Below are 22,232 nucleotides of genomic sequence, written 5' to 3' on the forward strand. Positions count from 1 at the left end.
CCTAAGAACCAGAGATATTTCAGAAGAACCAGGAGGTTTCACCATCTCATTTAAAGGAAGTGCCCATTCAGAAGCAGCTGCCTCCATCACAGGAGGACTCTTGGCTTGGAACCGTCTGTTTTATGACCCCCCCCCCCCCAAAAAGGAGCCATTTTGTGGTGTCACATACTTTTTCTTTATCAAAATCACCAAAGCAGTAACAAGGTTGGGAACACCTAGTTCAGAACTTCTCCATGGAACTGGTAATCTATCAAAGACCCAGGTACCATCTCCATACTTAGTTATATATACAGTCTTAGAGGGTCCACCTCATAGAAAAAATGGTTCCCACTTGGCTCAGTGTTTGAAGGGCACTTAAAAGACATCGCAAAACATCTAGTATTACATTTCTGGGAGAATTCATGGCCAAGTATAGATCTGAGTCCATTCCCAGAGCACTCTACGATCTATTGGCCTGCACTACCCTTCTGGTTTAAGGTGAATTCTTTGGTCAATATAATTTTAGTCACTCACCACCTTTCTTGAATTGGTCAACACATAGGAGTTTGAGTTCTTTGAGCACTGTGGATTCCTATATACGCAGTTTACATCAGCCTTAGATTATGTGTAATATATTAGAGAGGCATGCTATTGTGAGGTTAACAAGTCACATGGAGCTTACAAAAATAAGAACATTTCACGATGCAAGATACTGGGCCAGACCATTGATCACCTTTTGATTTTATTGTCTACTCTGACTCTTCTGCAGTTCTCCTGTTTATCTGGAGATTCTGCATTTGAATCTAAACCCATGCATATTTACCATACTGCTCTACCAGCAGAGCTCTGTTTTCACACGGAATTTTGAACACTTCGCCTCAAAGTACACAAAGGATCCAGAAACAAATTTGAATGGATGACAAATTCAGTGATAGTGTTACATAGAGATTCAGGCGGACAGCCATGTTGGTCTGAAGCAGCAGAACAAAGTTTTGCATCCAGTGGCACCTTTAAGACCAACAAATGAAAGCTTATACGCGGAATAAAACTTTGTTGGTCTTAAAGGTGCCACTGGATGCACTAGTGTCATATCATGACAGCTTGTTAGACTGGGACCTGGGAGACTCAGGTTCAAATCTCTGCTCTACCATGAAACTAACAGAATGACCTTGGGCCAGGCATACTCTTAGCCTAACCTACCTCACTGGACTGATCTGAGGATACTATCTAATACTTCAATACCTGGTATTAGATGGCACACCTTTTAGAATATCAGTTCTACAGGTACACTGAAATGGGAGTTACCAGTCCATACTAATACTTCAATACCTCATATTAGTTGGCACACCGTTTAGAATATCAGAGTCCAAGCTAGAGGCTTAAGCGTTGTCTATGTAGCAATCTATCGTGATGGGACTTGGCATAGAGCCACTGCCCAGTGGAATCATGAAGCTAGTCTTTAGCCATCTGGCACCAGGTAGTCTCCTCAACCTGATCAGAGAGCTCGCTTGATGGAACCCTCTAGAAGATGATGACATCTCCTGCTTCCCCCCTCCCATCTAGTTACAGAACTGAACACAGGTTCTCATGATGGCCAATGTGGTAACATTCTTGAATCCAGCCTTGAAGGCGATAAGGATGGTGCAGGCAGGGAGGCCCAATTATAGACACCTGCAAGCCAGAGCAGGCCTGCTAATATTCATGCTAAGCCGGAAGGTGGGAGGTGGGGAATCAGGGTGCTTAGCCTCACATAAGTCCTCCAGTTTTCACCCACAGGGTAAGAAACTGAAGGTGTCTTGGTTTGCAGTTAATCGCAGTTTGCTGACAGTGAGCAAAACAACTACTTTGGTTTGTTCTCCTGCCAGCAGGTCAACATGCAAGCCAGGTCTTATTTCCAGCAAGATAGATCAAGATGGGTAGCCCTGTTAATCTGTCTGTACCAGCAGAAAATAACAAGAGTCCACTAGTGCCTTAAACACTAACAAAATTTGTGGCAGGGTATGAGCTTTTGTGAAGAAGTGGGCAGTAACTCTCAAAAGCTCATACCCTGCCACAAATTTTGTTAGTCTATAAGGTGCTACTGGACTCTTGCTCTTTCCTATTCTTTCCAGCAATGTGTGAAAGGAGAAGGGGACATTTTCCATTGTGAACAGAGCAAGGAATGCAGCCACAGAGTAAACACTTTATGAAAGCCGGCTCATCAAGACAGAAGTGAAATTTTTAACAAACAATGTCACCAAGCAAGCACCTTTTAGTGCTGTGGCATGGCTCTTTGCTACAGCCATATGATGACTAGGCATTTAAAGACTGATTTTTTAAAAAGGTTTGGCATACTGCTTTGATTAGATGTCCCTAGCAAGAAAGCTGCAGCAGCTAAATCAGCTCATTTGTGGCTTTTGCCCAGGCCACATCATGAATTCATGGCTGAAGTGAATTTTGAAATGGCACAATTTAACTTACAATATATTGGATTTCAATAATTATGCAGAATGAGACAATGTATGCACTGAACATATTTGCACAAGTTATTCAGCCATTGAATTCTGCTTTGGTGCCAAATTTTATAAGCTTTTTAAAGTGGAACCCTAAATATTTCCCAGTAAATTCTTATAGTAAAAAAATAATAACATCACTATCCTCTTACAGCCCCTTTAAAAATGTGGACACTGCTGAAGCACCTAAAATAATCAAGGCTCACTTGGTTTTAATTGTGTACAACATGGTGTGTTATCCCATTTGCTATGCTGCCCTGTCAAGGATATCAATAACCAACTCAAAAATGCACAAATGCCAGATGGAAGGAGAGACAGAAATATGGTTGCAATTCCTACCACAGGGAAAGATTAACAAAATGTGCTACTAAACAAGATTTGTTGATTCAAACACACAAAATTAACATTTTCAATCATGCAGGTATAGAGACATTTTAAAGGCATATTGAGCCATTGTTTACTGGGGGCTATAACTTGTAATATAAAATCCATATTTATTGCCAGCATAACCAACTCTTTGTACCATCCTTGCTGTCTTGCAAAAAAAAAAAAAAAATCAAGCATCAGCATAAATTTGGTTTTAAGGAATCTTCTGTTCCAAAAGCAACGAAAGGCTGCTGCTCTTATAAGAAGTATAAAACAGTTCAGTAACTTTAAATTTTATAAGGTTTTTCTAGGATGTATGCAACACATTTCCAAGTAGTAGTGATGACCAGGGTGTGTTTGGATCTACCGGAGTTGAAAATAGACCCCAAAAAAACCTTATTGATTTTTTGGGGGGTATATTTTGGCATCCCAAAGTTATCCGAGATTTTTTGGGAACCCCTCCCCTAAATCTTGAAAAAATTCTGGATATATTTGAGAATTACTGGGTAGAAATGAAAAACAGTGGAGAAGCAGTGCAGACTGCTTATGCCTCTCAGCTGTGTCAGGCCAGCTGGCAGAAGCCAGCCCGGGGATCAGCTCTCCCAGCGGGGAGCGGATTGCTCCTTGCTGGCACAGCTTTGGATGTGCAATTCCCCCCACCCATTTTTTTCTTCTAGGGTTTATTGGACCCTCAGAATTCAGTATTTGGAACCAGGATTTTTTTTTAGGAATCCAGACCCCCCCCCCCCAGTCCAATAGAACCAAACTGAAAAATACCAGGGGGGGGGATTACACACCCCTAGTGATGACCACAGGCATTGATGATTTTAAAAGCAACTAGAAGGGTTAATGGAGGATAGGTCTATCAGTGGGTACTAGCCATGGTGACTGAAGGGAATCTCCATGGTCTGAGGCAGTCAAGCTCTGAATCCCAGTGCCAAGAGGCAACATCAGGGGAAGGCCTCAGCTTCTATGCCCTGTTGCTGGATCTCCAGAGGGTTGGCCACTGTGTGAGGCAGGATGCTGGACTAGATGGACCACTGGTCTGATCCAGCAGGGCTCTTATGTCCTTATGTACATCTTGATACACGGTGAAAGCTGGCTTATATAGATCCTGTGTGGTAGAGAAGACAGTGTTGAGTCTGGACCCATGAGAAAGTGTTAGTAGAGGCAGTACGCACTGCTTTGGACTCCATGGAAAACAGGATAACAATGTATGGGACAGATTGGTAAAAGAGTGGTATCACCGGGGCATACCACCGCAGAAAAATGCTTCAACTCTGTGGGGGGAAATGACAGAAATCCTTTCAGATCGATCACCTATTCCAGAAGTTTATTAACCATTAATGGTACTTTCCTGCAGAATTCACTGTTCAAAACTAATTATTTTCAAACTCAAGTCTGTATGAATGCTTGTGATAGATGTCTGCAGGGACGTTTCTTTTCTTACAGGAGAACAATGTTCACATTAACAAAATCCACCAGCTCATTCCATTAACATATCAGCACCCTCTCCACCAGTAGCATCTTGAGATATCTGGAGATCCTCCAACATCTCTGCAAGGCTAATCCGGGGAATACCCTCGTCGTCTGTGTCACTCTCCACTGGAATGACTGGATCTACAGAACCAAAAGACAATGTTGAGACTTCCACAAATAATAAGATGACTTCCCCCTATAAATACACAATCAAATGACGCATCCCTTCCTGTATTGCATGGAACCTTGTATAGTATACTGAGAAACTTGTACATGAATTTTTATTAGAGGTATTTATAACACATGACCATGAAGGAGCTTCTTTCACTACTACAGTATACGTGAGATTTTATTTTTCATTAAATGATGTAAACTAGTTGGATTTTTTTCCTCAACCGTTTAATCTACTTTGGCTTAGTCAAGACAAGGTTCGCTTAGGAATGTGAATTAGTGATCAGTGATGTATTAAAGCACAAAGTTGGTCTGATGTCTCATCTACAAAGAAAGCAAACATCACAATTGTTATGAACAGGTGCCTATCATGTTTTCTTGCACCTTCTTCTCCTAAAATTGGTTTAGAGAATTTAGCAACAAGGGCCAGAAAATAGGTTACACGCAGCCTTTCTCCAGAGTCAGTATCACCAATTGTGCATTACAGACACTACAGTGGAGTTTCACAGAACGAGTATATTAATATATACAGAAAAGTGCCCAAGTTATTTCAGATTGGAAACTTACTTTTAAATATATTGACATTTTTTCTAATGGCCTCATCTTCTTCAAGATCTTCCAAGAACTCCTGGTACTGCCTATAAAATAATCATATTGGGAATAAAGGCGTTAATCTTAATATTTTTTTTTTTAGGAATAATGTAAATCTTAGGTCCTTATACACAAATATCTTTTGGTCTCTGTCTACCCCGCAAACCAATATCCAGCTCCTATTGAAGATTTTCGAGGACATACATGATAAAATCTAAACAGAGCTACACCCTTCCAATCCCTTTGACTTCAATAGGATTTAGAAGGGTGTAATTCTGTTTAGGATTATCCTGATAACTGGTTTCAAGAATTCAGGATTAGAACATGGTTAAACAGCTCTAACTAAACCAATCAAACTCTGTGGCATCTCATTCATTATTGCACACATCAAGCACATTAGGAGAGGCCTTAACTATAACCCAAACTTTCACCTAATTAAGACTGGCTGGTTGAAAGACCAGCCCTCACCTACATTTCACAACACACCTATGAATTCAATTACTACCTGACAAGTCTATCCTGTTAAGAAAGAACAATACACTGGGTGGGCACAGAGAAGCACTGAGGTGACCTCATGCAAAACAAGGTACAAAGCAAGCATCTGCAACTACAGACAACAAGAAAAACCTTCAAAAGTGTCAGCAGGCACCACTGGGGAAAGGCCCTGGCCTCCATGCCATGTTGTTGGCCCCCCAGAGTGACTGGCTGACCACAGTATGAGACAGAAAGCTGCACTAGATAGACCACTGGATCTGATCCAGATTGGTTCTTATGCACCAGCTTGCCTTAGGGTTTCTTTCACAAGAGATGTTCTCTTAGCACTTCAGCCCTTGTCCAACTTCCTATGTCAAGTCAAGGCAAATCCCTGCTGACAGAAAGACTCCCCAAATCCTCATGGGAGACTATAACCCTGAGTTTAGTGGAACCAGACTAAAGGTTTTAACTTCCTCCCTACACTGATTTTTCAAATGAGTTTCAGACTTTGGTGCCCACAGAGCCATACTTGGAACCTTAGTGCTTCAGAATATAAACCACCTTGTGATTAAGGAAATAAGAAAAGCCTGCTTGATCAGACCAGAGGTTCATCATCCTGTTTCACAAAGTGGCCAACCAGTTGCCCTGGAAGGCTACGCTAACAGAACACAGAAGCCAAGACCTTCCCCGATGCTGACTCCTAGCACTGGTATTCAGACATCTGCTGTCTCTGTATATGGAGGTTCACTTTAGTCACTGTGGATAGTAGCCACTGATGAACTACTCTTTTCCCATGAATCTGGATAATCCTCTTTTAATGCTATTGATGCTCACAGTCATCACCACCTCTGCTGACAGCGAATCCTAGTTTACGTATTCGCTGAGTAAAGAAGTATTACCTCTTGTCTATTCTGAACCGATCTGCCAACTATTTCACTGGGAGCCCTTGAGCTGTCCCTCCATTGCGAGAGCTGTCCATTTATTCCTACTCTCTGTTTCCTGCCACTTATTCAACTTCTAACCCATGAGAGGACCCAGTCCCTCTTATCCCATGACTGCAAAGCTTACTCTGGAAGTTTTGGGGAGGTACCTTGTCAACAGCCTTGGTGAGGCTACCTTGTCAACAGTCCATGGTGCCTACTGGATTGCCCTTGATTCATATGCTTGTTAACCTGCTCAAAGGATTGACTCCAAGAGGCTGGGGTGAAGCAGAATTTCCCTTTGCAGAAGTCATGCTGAAACTGAATGAATTCTTTACGTTTCTCAAACAATCCCCTTATTCTATTGTCACACAAAGGCCCAACTGGTTTCTTGCTCCTGATAGATCTCAAGGAATGCTTATTGTTTGTCTTAATATGGCTGCCCATCCACTCCTCAAGTTCTCTTTTTACTCTCCTTATTGTCAACTTACATTTGTTCTTCCAGAACTTGTGCTGATGTGCACCTTCAACTGCTAACTCCTCCCCTGCACTAACTAGACAGTGCATGAGGTCTGCAACCTTGGCATGAGGCAGACATGTCACCATGTGGCCAAAATACCTGTCACAAACCCTGCTCTGCATATTCCTAACAACCAAATCTCCCAGTAGCCCACCTCTCCCCAACTCTAAAGAAGTATCCTTGGCATGAGAGACACTGGTTCATCCTGCAAGGAAGATGTCCATGCAAACGGATTATTTTCACTCTCCTCAGCCTGATGTTCTCCTGCCTTGAGACTCTCACTCTTCACAAAAGCAGAAAAGAGCTCCAGCAGATCCCAAAGTGTCTGGTCCACATACACCTCTCTGTCTCCAGGTCGGCAACCCTAGCCACACGGAATGAACCTAGTCCCTGAGAGCCAAGAGTGCCACACATCAAGAATATACCCACAATTTCTCAAGTTTGTGACACTCTTTGCAAAACACTGGATAGCCCCACCAAACCCTCCTGAATTTATATAGGTTCGTATAACATTGACATATCTCTTTGTCCTCTACCCACCCAGTTTTGTGAAGTCTGTGCTGTCATATTTGATTCAAAAATGAGAATATGCCATGGCTTTAGTATATTTAACATTTATAAAAGACGTATCCCGCTGGACACCTACTGCTATACTACCCATGAGAATTCCGGTATTATCCTGAACACTGCATGGAAAATTCCAACAGGGCCCCTCTTTCTCAGCAACTTTATTTGCTCATGAACAATTCCAATATTCTGGGCTGATAAGGCAGGGAAACAAAGAAAAAGCATGAACCTTTCATCATCTGTATCCATGCCTTCTCTGTCTCTCTCTAGTTCCTTCAGTTTCCAGTTCCTACAACGCTGGCGCTTTGTGCGATCATAGCTCTTCTTGATTAATACCTAGAGATGGAAGAGAGGGGAAATGACACCAGGCTAGAAATACCACTCGCAGAACATATACAATGATCTCTTACAGCATGAATCTAAATGAATATTTGTGAAGGCCTTAAGCTGAAGCAAAGGCAAAAGTGTCCTATATGGGATAATATGTACAAGGTGGGATAATATGTACAAGGTCAAGAATAAAGTTTGTCAGATAGTTTACAGGAAATCCAGTTTCTAAAATAAGATGCAAGGAAACTATAATGGACAGTAAATGGTTAATGCTTTAACCCAGTCTGAAAACACTGAGTGACAAGATTCAAATGAAATTCTACAGTTGAGTGTCAGCTAGGAGTGGCAGCTGAGAAATGACAGTTGATTGGGAAGGAATGTTATAAGAGTGAGAGGATCGAGAGGGATTCCCACTCAAGCATGAAGGATATAGCTCCTTGAAAAGGGGGGGGGGTTGATCCCTATCAAATGGTTAAGAAGGGAAACTGGAACTTGTGTGAATGTTTCTGCCTTCACCAGCTTAATTGTCTTTGAAACAAAGAAGCTTATGCTTGCTTATTTAAGCAGAAACTGCCAAGAAATCTCTCTCCTCAGTGTCTAAAGACAACTAAATACCTTTGTCTATTGTTTACATTTATACAAAGTTACCTCATTCCTGTTGCCTGGTCACCTTCTAAGTCCTGAACCTGATATCTACATGACCATTTCCTCTCATAAGTCAAATAAAACAGTTCGTTAGTTTTGCATTACCATCTGCCTCTTGTTTGTCCTTATCAATCAAAGACAAAAGAAGGGTTTTAGCTGGTCCCTCAGATCCCTAGATTGGGTCAGCAGATATCTCTATACATTTAAACTGGGTGGGACAGACAGAAAAAGAAAGAAAATGGACTGCCCAGCCAAGAAGATGATAAGGGGATCATGGGGAAATTGTTACAGAAACCTATTTGGAGGAATATCCCTTAGACACTTCTGCTTCAGCGTAAGAGGTGCATTCCATTTGTGAAAGGCTCCAGGATGGAAGACACCACGCTTAATGGATCCAACCACTGTTCCCTCTAAGCTGAGTTAGTGTGAGCTAGCTCACAGTTTTTTAGCCCCCGGCTCACACATTTTTATCTTAGCTCAGGAAAGATGGCTCCAGAGCTAACTAATTTATGCAGTAGCCAAATTGCTCGCTCACAACTTTAATGCCAGTCACTCACAAAATAGAATTTTTGCTCACAAGACTCCAAAGCTTAGAGGGAGCACTGGATCTGTAGGTTAATGGGTTTATAAACTTGCCTGGACAGTGCCTGAGTACTTAAGGAAAGAAATGCCAGACTCTTACCACATCAGGAACTGTCTGGGGATTCATCTTATTTGCAAATTCATCATTTAGGTTGCAATTGGCCAAGTCAAATCTAGAAGATATAAAGAACAGAGAATTTTGTTGCAATTAGCCAAGTAAAATCTAAAATACAACTATAAAGAAGAGTGTGTTGTCTAACAAATCAGAGTATCAACATGGAGACTTGTAGTGTTTTATAAGAGGCATGAAATCAGGGAAGAAAATGTAGAAGAAGAAGAAGAAGAAAAGAGATTGGATTTATACATCGCCCTTCACTACCCAAAGGTGTCTCAGAGCGGCTTACAAACTCCTTTCCCTTCCCCTCCCCACAACAGACACCCTGTGAGGTAGGTGGGGCTGAGAGAGCTCTGACAGAAACTGCTTTTTTTTCAAGAACAGCTCTTATCAGAACTACAGATTGCCCAAGGTCACCCAGCCAGGTGCAAGTGGAGGAGTGGGGAATCAAGCCTGGTTCTCCCAGATTAGAGTCAGCGCACTTAACCACTACACCAAACTGGCGCACTTAACCACTATACCAAAATGTAAACCAAGCTGGTCCAGGGATTACAAGCATGATGCAAATGTCCCCTTTAAATACACCAAAGTAACAACAGTTCTAACAAGGAGACTTACTCCTTCCAGAAACATCCCAAGTCCTTCCTATGTGGGCTGGTATTTATACCCTGTTCACACGTTACAGTGAACACACATACATCCTGCCTGTGTGTAATCTGTTTGTAAAAAAGAGGCAATGTGCAATGCCTTTACAAATAAGAATTGAGAACCAGCAACTGGGTAAATGTGAGGTCTAAATCACGCATTCAACTGTACAAACATGAAAAGTAACTTAAGAGTTACTCAGTGCACATATAATCAAGTGTACACCATACACATATTGTACATGTGTTCACTTGTAATTTCTGAACAGGAGTAAAGTGAACTTCAATCAGGCTAAAGATCTGTATTTACTGCAATATTAATATATCTATTTTTATGGCCTAATTTCAAATATTCTGTCATGCATCTCAAGGCTCTGAGAGCTTTAGCCGTAGACCACAGGTTGATATATATTTGGAATGGTCTTACTAGGAAGCTATTGCTTGGATCTTCTGGACCACAAAGTCTCTTCACCTGCCACTGCATTAGGACAAGGGGATGATTCTTGTTTCATTTCAAGTGGGGATTTTGCAAAACCCAACAGAAATTAATCCATTTATTACAATGCCTTGTTGCTCACACCAATCCATAAGGCACAGTACCTCCACTAAGAGGTTGGGAAGATCCACTGTAAGGGGCTCAGCTTGAATTCCCAAGAGCTCTACTTCCTTCAGTGGCTCTTGCCATTTACCTCCCCTACATGAACTATCATGGGGAGGAGGGAAGAGATGGAGAGAGGTAAGACATAACTGGGCAGAAAAAGGAGGGCACAGGGCAGGAAAAGTGGTTATCTTCAGGTAATAAGGAATGGAGGAGTATTACAAAGAAGGGCCCACATGCAGAGGTACAGTGCAAAACCCAGCATGCAAAATGCACAGAGATATGCAGATGGGTGAAATGCAGAAAATAAACATCTGTCAACGAATAATAATCATATGCCCATGTGCAGCCTGGGGGTTGAACATTGACCTGAACTTGTTAATGAATATTAGAATTATTGAATATTAGAATTCACCCCCTCCTTCAACGAAGACCCATTAGATAGTAGGGTTCCCCTCTTATTTTGGACTTAGTTGTTTTAATAGGCACCTCCTTTTACAACCTAAGTGTCAAGGGGATCTGAAACTTGGAGAGTCTCACAAAGGCAACTTGGGTTCAGCCATGACATTGGAAAATCCCAAGAAAGAAGAGGAAGAGTGTGCTGGAATTAGAAACTGATTCAGTGCAATCTACCCCAGCTCAGCGGCACATCGTTCTCAATAACAAAGGACTTTTCAACACTCGAGATATGGCCCAATATCCTGACATACCACAGAGGTGTCTGCCCAGTCCAAGGAAGTTGCTATTTCATTAACCAATTCCCAGTTCTTCTTTTCCATTTTTTACTCAATCAAGAAGAGCCCTCATTAATTTGCCCTCCATTCTGTTTCTGGAGCTATCAACTCATCCAAACTTTTGTGCCCATGCTCACTTCAACCTAATTAAAGTATGCTAATTAAAGTATGCTGCCTCACCCAGGTTCTTTATGCCCATGCAGATTTGGCTCAGTTTGACAGCAGTTAACTTCAAACCAGCCAGTGAGAGACAAACTTTTTTATCCTGACCCAATCCAAAGCCAGGATAGCCAAACACCACCCACCCTGGGAATCTTCAGTCCATAAAAGAAGAATCCCATGCCCTAGCAAATTGTTCCTTAGATCTCAAGTCAAGATTTCTGATGGTCAGAACTCTGGTTTGCTTCTGAGAAGCCCTGATACACTCTGCAAGATCCCCCCTCCCCTTCCTCCTCAATATTCTGCCTCCTTGGACTTCAGCTGCATCTGCCCCCAGACCACTCCAGGCCTTAAGCCCCGGATTTAAGGCTGTGTGTCCCTTCCTCTGTATAGTGACCTGGAACTCCTTGGTGGACTCCCACCTAAATACTAACCAGGGCTGACTCTGCTTAGCTTCCAAGATCTGATGAGACTGGGCTAGCCTGGGCCATCCAGGTTGACTCCCTAGGTTGGCCTTTCATAATTCTCAGTTTCACAGTTCCTCTCTTTGAGAAAACCCTTTCCATCAGTGATCAAAAACATAGGCCTCAACTGAGACAATTATTGAAAGCAACACACAAACATTTAATTGAACATCAACTGGAAGTAGCACAAAACAGTACAAACCCCAACACAAGGTCGCCAGGATTTAAAAGATGCCCCAGATGAGTGCGACAGAAATACTGCTGATCTGTATTCAGTTCTGATGTCTTCTGTACCCAGGCTTCAGCAAGCATATGCTTAGGAAAGACAAAAGGGAAAGTATACACTGTTTTTTAAAAATATGACAGATAAGTTATGAACCAAACTGAAACTGCTTTCAAGGTTTGTTTTGTTTTTAGCTTTAATCTTGTTTTCTTGCAAAATGCTGAAATTTTTACAAGTTATGTTTAGAGGCTGTTCTTGGCTCAGAATATGCAGATTTTTGACCTCTAATCTAGACTGTTTCCCTGAGCCAAATCTGGCACTGCTTTACCAAAACTATCACTGGTATCACTTTGCACTATTTTATCTTGTATACAGGAATGCTTTCCACTTGTGAGAGCAACCTTTTTATCAGCAGCAAAAGCTGGGCTACTCCTAAATAACAGTCCAATTAAAATCCTAAGGAACAGCAGATGAAGATCTTTCAATAGAGCTTTCATTAAGGCAGACACAGCTAGTGGGGATCATGCTTTTGAGTTCATCCATCTAAATGCTATCTATATGGATAAGTGACAAGACCTTCTTAATGATGCCACCCAACTGGAAAACCTCAGCTCAAATAAACTGCATTAAAACTCATTCAAAGAACATAGAACAATGGCTTACTTGTATACTGGCCATCTGAGACTAGCCAGTGCTTAGTGGCAAAGCATATATTTTGTACGTCAAGAGTTCCCAGGTTCTGGAGAGGGCCCCTGAGAAGGAGCTACGGCTCAATTGCAAAGTATCTGCTTCACTAACAGAAGGTCCTAGGTTCAATCCCCAACACCTCCAATTAAAAATGTCTTAGGTAGTAGGTGATGTGAAAGACCTCTACTTGAAATTCTGGAGAGATGCTGCCAGTCTGAGCAGACAATACTGACCTAGATGAAGCAGTATAAGGCATGAAATCTACCTCTGAGATAGGGGTGTGCCCAAAAAAAAAACAATGGCATTTTTTTTAGTTCAGGTCTACTGGACCTGAAAAAATTTCAGTATTTCCAAAAAAAATCCAGATCCCAATGCCAGTGTGGTATTCGGATCCAGGATTTTTTTTGGAAATCACGATTTATTTATTTTTGGTCCAATAGACTCAAGAAGAAAAATGCTTATTCAAGAGGGGGGGAAACCCCAGCCTGACTCAGGGGCTGCCTTGGCTTCTCCTGCAGCACAGTTTAAACCCTGCTGCAGGAGAAACTGTCCCCAGGATCTGTGTGTGGCGGGGAGGTCTCTCGCTGCCACATGCAGACCTGAGAGGATCAGCTGGGGCAGCAGGGGCTGAGACCTCTGCACTGCCTTGGCTGGGGCTGGCTCCTCTTGCAACTCAGTTTAAACCAAGCTGGAAGAGGAACCAGGCCAGCCCCAGCTGAGGTGGGGCTCTCAGCTTCCTCTACCCCAGCTGAAAAAAGGATCAGCAGGGGAGGTGGGAGTTGAGAGCTCTGCACTGTCTCGGCTGGGGCTGGCTCCTCTTCAGTATAACCGAATATACCCAAATAAAAGCCAGAAAAAAAATCGGCTTTTGGGTTCAGCTATAGTGGTAGCCAATTGATTTTTTGAATCTGTATTTGGCTTCAATAATACCCTAATTCTGGTAAGGACTTTTTCCAGTTCGGTTTATGCCGAATATACAACCCTATTCTGAGACTAAACAGCCATCACCAGTGTGAATAGGTAATATTTTGCTACATGAAACAATGGTATAAGCCAGCTTCTTATTTTCTTATTTAGGATATTTTGGCACTGCTTCTTCAGAGTTCTGTTTGAGGCCATTTACAATTAAAACAATGTAACAATATAAAAAGAAGCAACTGAACATAAACAGCATAAAAAAACAGAAGCAGACCATTAAAAAAGTTGGGAAAATTGCCCCCCCCCCCCCATTAAAAACCTGGGTAAAAGTATATGTTTTGACCTGGTGTCTGAAAGAATGTAAAGGAGACACCAAGCAAGGCACTTACACAAGCCAACTCAGCAATTCTGTACTTAATTATGACTAGGTTTCCCCCCACACACTTTTTTTGGATTTGGGTACATTGGATACATTTATTTTTTTTGTGGATTTCAAAAAATCCTGGATCCCAGTACTGGCAAAGTATTCAGATCCACGATTTTTATTTTTTTAAATCCTGAATTTTTTTGGGTCCAATAGACCCAAGATGAGAAGAAAACCCAGGGAGGACCAACCCAGGACTACCAAAGTTGCAAAACACAGTTCAGCAGTGGCTCCCACCTCTTAGCTGTTTCCCCAGTCTTTTCTGCTGTCCCTTTAAACCAGCCTAGTTTAAATAGACTGCAGAAAAGGGGTGGGGGACAGCTGATAGGTGGAGAGCAGATGCCCAGCCTCTCAGCTGTTTCCTGGATCTTTTCTGCACTCCCATTAAAACAGCCTGGTTTAAATGGACTGAAGAAGTGTGTGTGGGGCAGCCTCCCTGCCTCTCAGCTGTTTCCCCAGTCTTCCTGGTTCCTGAAAATATCCAGGATTTCCCCCCCAGTTCTCCGAAAAATCCTGGATACTTTTGAGATGCCTAAGTATAACCGAAAAATACTGATAAGGTATTTTGGGGTATATTTTTCTCTTGGGAAGATCCAAATGCACACCCACAAAGAGATCTTTTTGTTTGGACAACTGATTCTCATTGGGTAGTAAAATCTAGAAGCGTCTAGTGATGGAATACATCTAGAATATTAAAACAAGAATTTTAAGTGAAGATTGTATACCAGTGAGGTTAGGATTTTGAACAGAAGGGGAAAACATGGACTGGGAGAAGATATAGATGCTCTGGGAGAAGAGACAGATGCTCAGAAGTTGTATCTATATGTTCATACTTTTATAAATAAATAATCTGAACACGCCTAAACTGGACCTAAACTTTTTATGCAAGAATAAGGACTCAAGATGAAATGGTTCTCCTTGTGAGGTGCTTACTCAGAATTCTCACTGAATTCACTGGTGCTTAGTAAGCACTTCGTTGCAGCCTTAAGCAGACCCAACCAAGAAAACCAGGCTTCTTCTGATGTGGCCCTTTCTTTTACTGATCTGCACCTCCTACAATATATTCACATACCATGATATAGAACTAAAAATCCTGCAAAATAGCAAGATTCGCCCAAACGCCTTAAAGGAAAACAAAGAAGTAACTCTTACTTTGTTTGCTTGCATTCCTGCACCAGCACTCTGCTTTTTGTTATGGACTCTGCTGATATCCATTACAATAAATTCCTCTAACTGCTTTGGCTGGAACAAGCTGTTGAAAGGATGACGCCAGTAGGTGCTTCCATCAATTTCAGCCACTGAGAAAGAGCAAGGAAAGCAGTATGGATTAAGTGGAAGACATCTGCAAAGCAATTTTTAACTTGGCCAACTTGATGACAAAACAGGGATATTGCCTTATTAATACTCCATTTTGGAAAAACTCCATAAAGCATGAACTGGAGATTGGGAGATGCCTGCCATTTTCTATGCAGCTGCATATCTCTGGCACAGAACTAACACTATCGTAATTAAAGGCAGTTTCTGCTGATTTGACAAGACGAAGCTGCCTTATGCCAAGTCAAACCACTGCTCCATCTCACTCAGTAGAGCTTGCCTTGAGTAGCAGTGGCTCCCCAGGGTATCATACAGCCCCCTGCTACCTGAGCTCCTTCTGCATGCAAAGCATGTGCCCTACCACTGAGCCACAGCCCCTTTCAAAATGTGCTTCTTGAAAACCAGAGGAGCGTGCCACTGCACTAAGTATGAATGAGCGCTTTTTGTATTTTGTATGACTGGGGCAACATGCAGAGCATGCTGTTCCTCAAATCAGGAGCACATGCATTTAAACACAGCTCTCTTGCCTTCCCAATTCCCAGGAACATGCAAAAATCAACTCGGAATCAACATCTCAGCTTTCCTAGATGTTCTGTTTTACAATTACCACACTGCTATAGTGTCCCCACTTCAAAATTTGATAATGTCAACAGCAGGAATTCTGCAAAGTTCAAAAACTTCCAGGCTTTCCCTGTGATCAGTGATTATTTCTACATCAGAATGACATATGACGCATGACTGTACTGACTAAGAAGCCAAATTTAGGCAGTGTCAGAAACTGAAGTAGCGTGCTCCGCAGCAGACAAGCAGAGCTGTGGGGTTTCAGTGCACAGATGAGAATAGTTTTCAGGGAGAAGAATTTTGAACTTTATTTTTTAGGCTTTGGAGAATGTTTTGGGTTGCACCTGAACTGCAGCCAACATCAAAAATTAACATCAGTGAGTCTCAGCAGCATATACCCAGGAGTTTTTAAAATACTACAAATATGAAACTGGTGATTTTATAAAATAAAAAAATGCAAATCGTCACTAAATCCAGCCTGCTTATTGCAGTATGCAGTGTCAAGCTAGGATCTGTGAGACCCAAGTTCATATCCTTGCTCTGCCACTGAATTTTTCTGGGTGACCTTCGACCAGACACACACTCTCAAGCCTAACATACCTCACAGGGCTACTGGGAGAATCAAATGGTGAAGGGAAGAATGCTGTAAATCACTATGGCTCCCCCTTGTGGAGAAAAGTGGGGTACACATGAACGAAGTAAATAAAAAAAAGTACTGAAATGAACACCAGTTTTTTTAAAGGGGGATTTAGAGGCAAAAACATTCATACCTACATTTCACTAAAATGTGGCTTGGCTTGCTCTTTGCTATCAGGAAGTACACTCATGTTACAAACATTAACTAATAGATGTAAAAAAAAAGTCCTGCAGTGTTCAGTATTATTCAAAATTTGTATTGTGACATCTTACCTAAATGGAACATTTAAATCAATGCCAATGGAGTACTTAATACTATTCAGTGAAAAGATTAAGAGGGAAAAATCCAGAAAGAACTTACTCTGTAGCGTATTAGGATCAATGATGTGAATGGTGCTGGTTACCCGGATGCAAACACAGATTTGGCTCATATTTCCAAGGCTTTGAGCCAGTTTTGGAGACAGACATACAACATTGTCCTGCACAGTAAATACATTTAGAAAATGCTTCTATAAATTACTGTTAGCAGAATGTATTCTTTGTGGGGGTTTTTAAAAGAAATTTTCAGGACCAGGCTGGCATTTTCCTATTTATACCGTCAGGCAATTCGCCCCTTTCCTGTCCCACCCTGACCTAGCCACAGTGATCCATGCAATGGTCACCTCCAAGCTAGATTACTGTAATTCGCTCTATGCAGGGCTACCCTTGAGACTGACCCAGAAACTTCAACTGGTCCAGAACACAGCAGTGAGAGTCATTACAGGTACCCCTATTAGAGCAGATATCTAACCAGTGCTCCGCTAGCTGCAATGGCTCTAGTTTGAGTATCAGATCACGTTCAAAGTGCTGGTTTTAACCTTTAAAGCTCTATGCAGTCTGGGACCAACATAGCTGCGGGACCGCTTCTCTTAGCATACCCCCGAAAGAGCATTACAATCTTCTAATAACATAGGCTTGCCAAGTCCCCCCGGGGGGCAGGGAAACCCCCACCCGAGAGCCCCGTTACCCGCCGCTGGCAGATCGGGCCCTGGGGGGAACCCAACCCCCAAAGCACGCAACGTGCCCGGCGTCAGCACGTCACCCAGAAGTGACGCAGTTGCGTCGGGCGCGGGGCCGCGGTCATCTGAGGAAAAACTCTGTTTTTCCCTCGGATGATTGTGGCCCCCCCACCTCCCAGCAGGACCGACGTGGTTGCGTCACTTCTGGATGATATAATTGCGGCGCGCACACGGTCTCCTGGAGCAGCGCTGGAGTCCCCCACTCTACATACAGTAAGGACTTGGCAACCCTATAATAACAGCACACTGGAGATCCCAGGACCAAGGAATATTCACCAGGCTTCGACCAGAAACAGAGTCTTTTCAGTGATGGCTCGAACTTGATGGAATGCACTCCCAACTGTGATCCGGGGCCTGTGCGATTTGGTACAATTCTGCAGGGCCTGTAAGATGGAGTATACTGCCAAGTGTATGGATGAGATCAGGGGAACTTCCAGATACATGGTTCCACTAACCTTGCCCCTTCCCTTTCTCTCCCTGGGGCAACAGTATAGTGAACATACGGGCAGGGGTCATTTCATAGAAAAAGAGGTGCAGGATCTCATTAGCATAACTTATTAGCATAACTTGTTTGCACATGCCACACCCTCTGACATCACCGGAAGTGTGTCAGAAAGCAACACCACCGCTCAGGCTCCATTGGACTGTTTTGGATTGCTAGCTATCGGGAGGGGGGCATGCAGATCTGTCCTCGCAGAGGAGGGAGAGCTTGTACCTGAATAAAACTTGGTCTTAAAGGTGCCACTGGATTGTTTTGGATTGCTAGCTATGGGGGGAGGGAGAGCTTGTACCTGAAGGCGGGCTGGGGGGGGCTCTGCAATTTACCTGGTTGCTTCTTGCTCCTCATGGCCTGACTGAGGGCTGCTGGGAGCAGAGGGTGGGGTTTGTTGCATGTTCCCACACCCTGGGCTCCTTACTGCCGGAGCTCCGCTCCTGTGCACTCCCACAGAAAATGACCCCTGCATACGGGCCATCATGAAAATTGTTTTTCTGGAATTGTTTTAATTGAAATGTTTTACTTTTATGTATGTTTTACTTATTGTGTTGGAACCCACTCTGAGTGCCACATTATTTATTTATTTTATTTATTTATACTTTCAATTTGTACCCCGCTCACATTAGTGGGGGAGAGTGGGATACTAATGGAAAAAATTATAATTGATATGCATAGCAACTCTTTATGATTTCCTTGCCTCTCTGGCTTGAAAGATTTTAAAAGCATTACAAAGAAGATACAGGAAAAAGGCCATTTTATGTTCAATACAGTCCTGATTAAATAAGGCTGAATTTGCACTTTCTCCTGTCCGAATGATACACTGAAAATGTCTCAATCCAATGGCTAAAGGTTTTAAAACTGGAATTTCAAAAGAATAAGGCCTTTTTTTGCTCCTTAACATTCCATGCTGCAGTTGGATCTTGAGGTTCAGGGCCATAAAAAGGGGAAACCTGATCAGTTTTCATTTGGAAAATTTCTAATGCTTTGAACACCATCACTGTATGCTACTGTGAATGATGAATATGCATGCCTGAACAAGCCCCTTGAAACCACATTTTATTATCTATGCTAAAACCTGTGAAAGTAGAACTAGTAACATGTAAGTCAACAATTCACTTAGGAGGCAGTCCCCAAACTCTTTTTTTTTTTAAACAAAGAAAGTCATGACATACCTTGCATATGGGAACAATCTCCAGTGAGAAAGTGCTTTTGTAGTTGTAGATATTGCTATGAATGTCATGAGAGATCAAACGCTGGGATGATTTAGACCTAGAAATAAAAAAAAACAACCCAAAATCCAGTCAAGGGAATGCATATTAATATACTCAAAAGCAAAGCTCTGTAAGGGCAGAAGCCCACCAATAGAACTTTCAGATGTCACAACACAAACTGGGTGAAGGATGAATTAAAACACACAATGACTGATAAAGCAGGGAACTGAAAACATTTTTCCTGTTTCCTAAACTGTTCGTAGGATTTCAAAGTGCATGGAAGGGATGACCTTAAACGGAGGGATGGTCCAGGGAGGGTTAACGTCCTGGGGCAGAACAGCTGCCCTCCCTCACCAGCTGTCTGTTCTCTGCTCCTGCCTTCCTGCTATAGAGAAATTCCCTGGTTTAGGGGAGTTGCTATTGTATCCTATACCTCTGCTTCTTCCAGTATGCATCTCAAGCGCTTTTCCACTCTTCTAGTGATCTCTATAATCAGGATCTATTCTGATAGCAATTCTCTTCTTTCCCAGGGTGGGGAAAGGAGAAGATCATTTCAATACAATATATAATATAGAGATTTTTGAGAAATGAGTGGCTTTTGGGGTGCTAATTATGCACATTCAAGTGAGCAATTTAATACCTTATTTCTGTACCACCAGGGGATAAGGTGGACAGAGCTGGTTTCTAGTGCATCAGAAACAGGACTGAATTGAAACGGAGAACAAACTCATAAGGGTCTGAGGGTCAGCTATGCTGTTTCTATCACACTGGCTTTAAATGGGACTTAAATATCTTAAGGAAAGAGATATGCAAAACATTTTGTTCTTTATATTCTTACCTACAAGGAACTGTACACTGAAGAAAGTCCACCATCTTCTGAGCATGCTGTTTTGAAGCATAGTAGAAATCCAGGCCATCTGAAAACACATGGAATTAAAATGTATGATATTTCCTGGCAATATGCATCAGAGGTCCCCAATCTTTAATTCTGAGAAGTGTGTGTGTGTGTGGGGTTGACACTACCAAATAGCTATGTCTATGGGAGGGAGGGGAGAATCACAAAACACCTGCCACAGGATACTGGGGTCTATCACAAATTGTTGAGAGGTTGCAAGTCACGCATCCTCCTACAACAAAGGCAACACTTTCTTCATAGACACTCACTGAAGATGTCTTTGGAATACTACTGAAGTCCTTCTTAGTCCAATGAGATACAGGAAAGGTGGGACTGGCTCTTCCGCTTTGAGGAAGAGATGTTTTGTCAAAGAAACTAATGAGCAATGGGAAACTCATTTTTCATACAAGGTCCGAGATTATTTCCCCTCTGTTAGCAACATGTCCTGTTCAAAGTGATTTTTCTCTCCTTTTGTTTACAACCGTTACAAAAGACAATTTTTCTCTTACACGAAAAGCACAACCCCATAACATTTTTAACGTATCTTTCTTTGGCTGATGTGTATTATGAAGGAATGCTTGATGCTGCACTTCTGCTGAGGCTCTGAAAATGATCAGTTTTTGTATTGAAGACCACTGTTAGCTTCATACAGCAGCAGGACAATAGTACTAGGCAGTATGGTGTTTGTGTGGTGTTTTGTACAGAGAGAACATTTAAATCATCCATATTTTAAATATGGACCTCTCCATGCAAAATAACACATGGCTATCGTATATCAAACCCTTCAATGTTTTGGCCCCTCTTATTTATGGGACCGCTCATGTCGGCTGGGGCTTCTTCAGGTGCCAACCTGCAAATGGGCAAATTCAACAGCTACCTGTACACATGCTTTCTCCATTGGGGCTCCCACCTTGCCAGAAGAGGTCTGGAAAGCTCCCACTCTCCTGGCTTCTGCAAACTATGCAAACTGAAACTAGTCAAGAGAGCTTTTCTGCGCAGGTAAATAAGGCTGCACAGTACAAAATACTTTCACAAGCCTACTTTAATAAATAATCAGGACTTGTGGTCTTTTCTGCTGTATACAGCATATCGTAAAAAAGATACTATTATGTCATTTCTGTGATGTTTCATGTGTTATGTTAATACTCAGGCTATGCTCCTGTTCTTTCTGGTGGCTCCAGTCTTCTAATATCCTAATGCATTAGTTACTGAATATTCCATCTTGTTGACTGTACTGACAAATTATGTGGATTCACTTTGATTCCATATAAGAAAGGCAGACTATAAATAAATAACATAGTATGAGCTATACCAAAGCATCACATCCAAAGCCTGGCATATATCCTAAGAACATAAGAGACGCCAATGTTGGATCAGGCCAAAGGCCCATCCAGTCCAACACTCTGTGTCACACAGTGGCCAGGAATACCAGGTGCCATCAGGAGGTCCACCAGTGGGGCCAGGACATTAGAAGCCCTCCCACTGTTGACCCCCCCCCAAGCACCAAGAAGACAGAGCATCACTTGCCCCAGAGCCCCTATCTATACCTTGTGGCTAATAGCCACTGATGGACCTCTGCTCCATATGCTTATCTAATTCCCTTTTGAAGCCGTCCATGCTTGTAGCCGCCACCACTTCCTGTGGCAGTGAATTCCATGTGTTAATCACTCTTTGGATGAAGAAGTACTTCCTTTTACCCGTTCTAACCCGACCACTCAGCAATTTCATTGAGTGCCCACAAGTTCTTATATTGTGAGAAAGGGAGGAAAGTACTTCTTCCTCTACCTTCTCTATCTCATGCATAATACTGTAAGCCTCTATCATGTCACCCCTCAGTCGTCATTTCTCCAAGCTAAAGAGCCCTAACCTCTTTAACCTTTCTTCATAGGGAAAGTGTTCCAACCCCTTAATCATTTTAGTTGTCCTTTTCTGCATCTTTTGCAATGCTATAATATCTTTTTTGAGGTACAGTGACCAGA

General features: G+C 42.3%; 1 protein-coding gene across 1 annotated transcript in view; it reads right to left on the reverse strand.

The window, feature by feature from the left end:
* Positions 1-3,851: 3,851 nt before the first annotated feature.
* Positions 3,852-22,232, reverse strand: part of NMD3 (NMD3 ribosome export adaptor) — a 33,823-nt gene continuing 15,442 nt past the window's right edge. Inside the window, exons 8-16 of the mRNA XM_015407244.1 lie at positions 20,197-20,275; positions 19,320-19,416; positions 16,955-17,072; positions 15,235-15,380; positions 12,033-12,145; positions 9,217-9,289; positions 7,789-7,895; positions 5,055-5,125; positions 3,852-4,457 (exon numbers count right to left, since the gene is read on the reverse strand). Coding sequence (XP_015262730.1) covers positions 4,324-4,457; positions 5,055-5,125; positions 7,789-7,895; positions 9,217-9,289; positions 12,033-12,145; positions 15,235-15,380; positions 16,955-17,072; positions 19,320-19,416; positions 20,197-20,275 — 938 coding nt within the window. The 3' untranslated portion in view covers positions 3,852-4,323. The remainder of the gene's footprint in view (positions 4,458-5,054; positions 5,126-7,788; positions 7,896-9,216; positions 9,290-12,032; positions 12,146-15,234; positions 15,381-16,954; positions 17,073-19,319; positions 19,417-20,196; positions 20,276-22,232) is intronic.

The sequence above is a fragment of the Gekko japonicus genome, unplaced genomic scaffold, assembly GCF_001447785.1.
Source record: "Gekko japonicus isolate JY-2015 unplaced genomic scaffold, Gekko_japonicus_V1.1 scaffold17, whole genome shotgun sequence".
NCBI classification, from domain to species: domain Eukaryota; kingdom Metazoa; phylum Chordata; class Lepidosauria; order Squamata; family Gekkonidae; genus Gekko; species Gekko japonicus.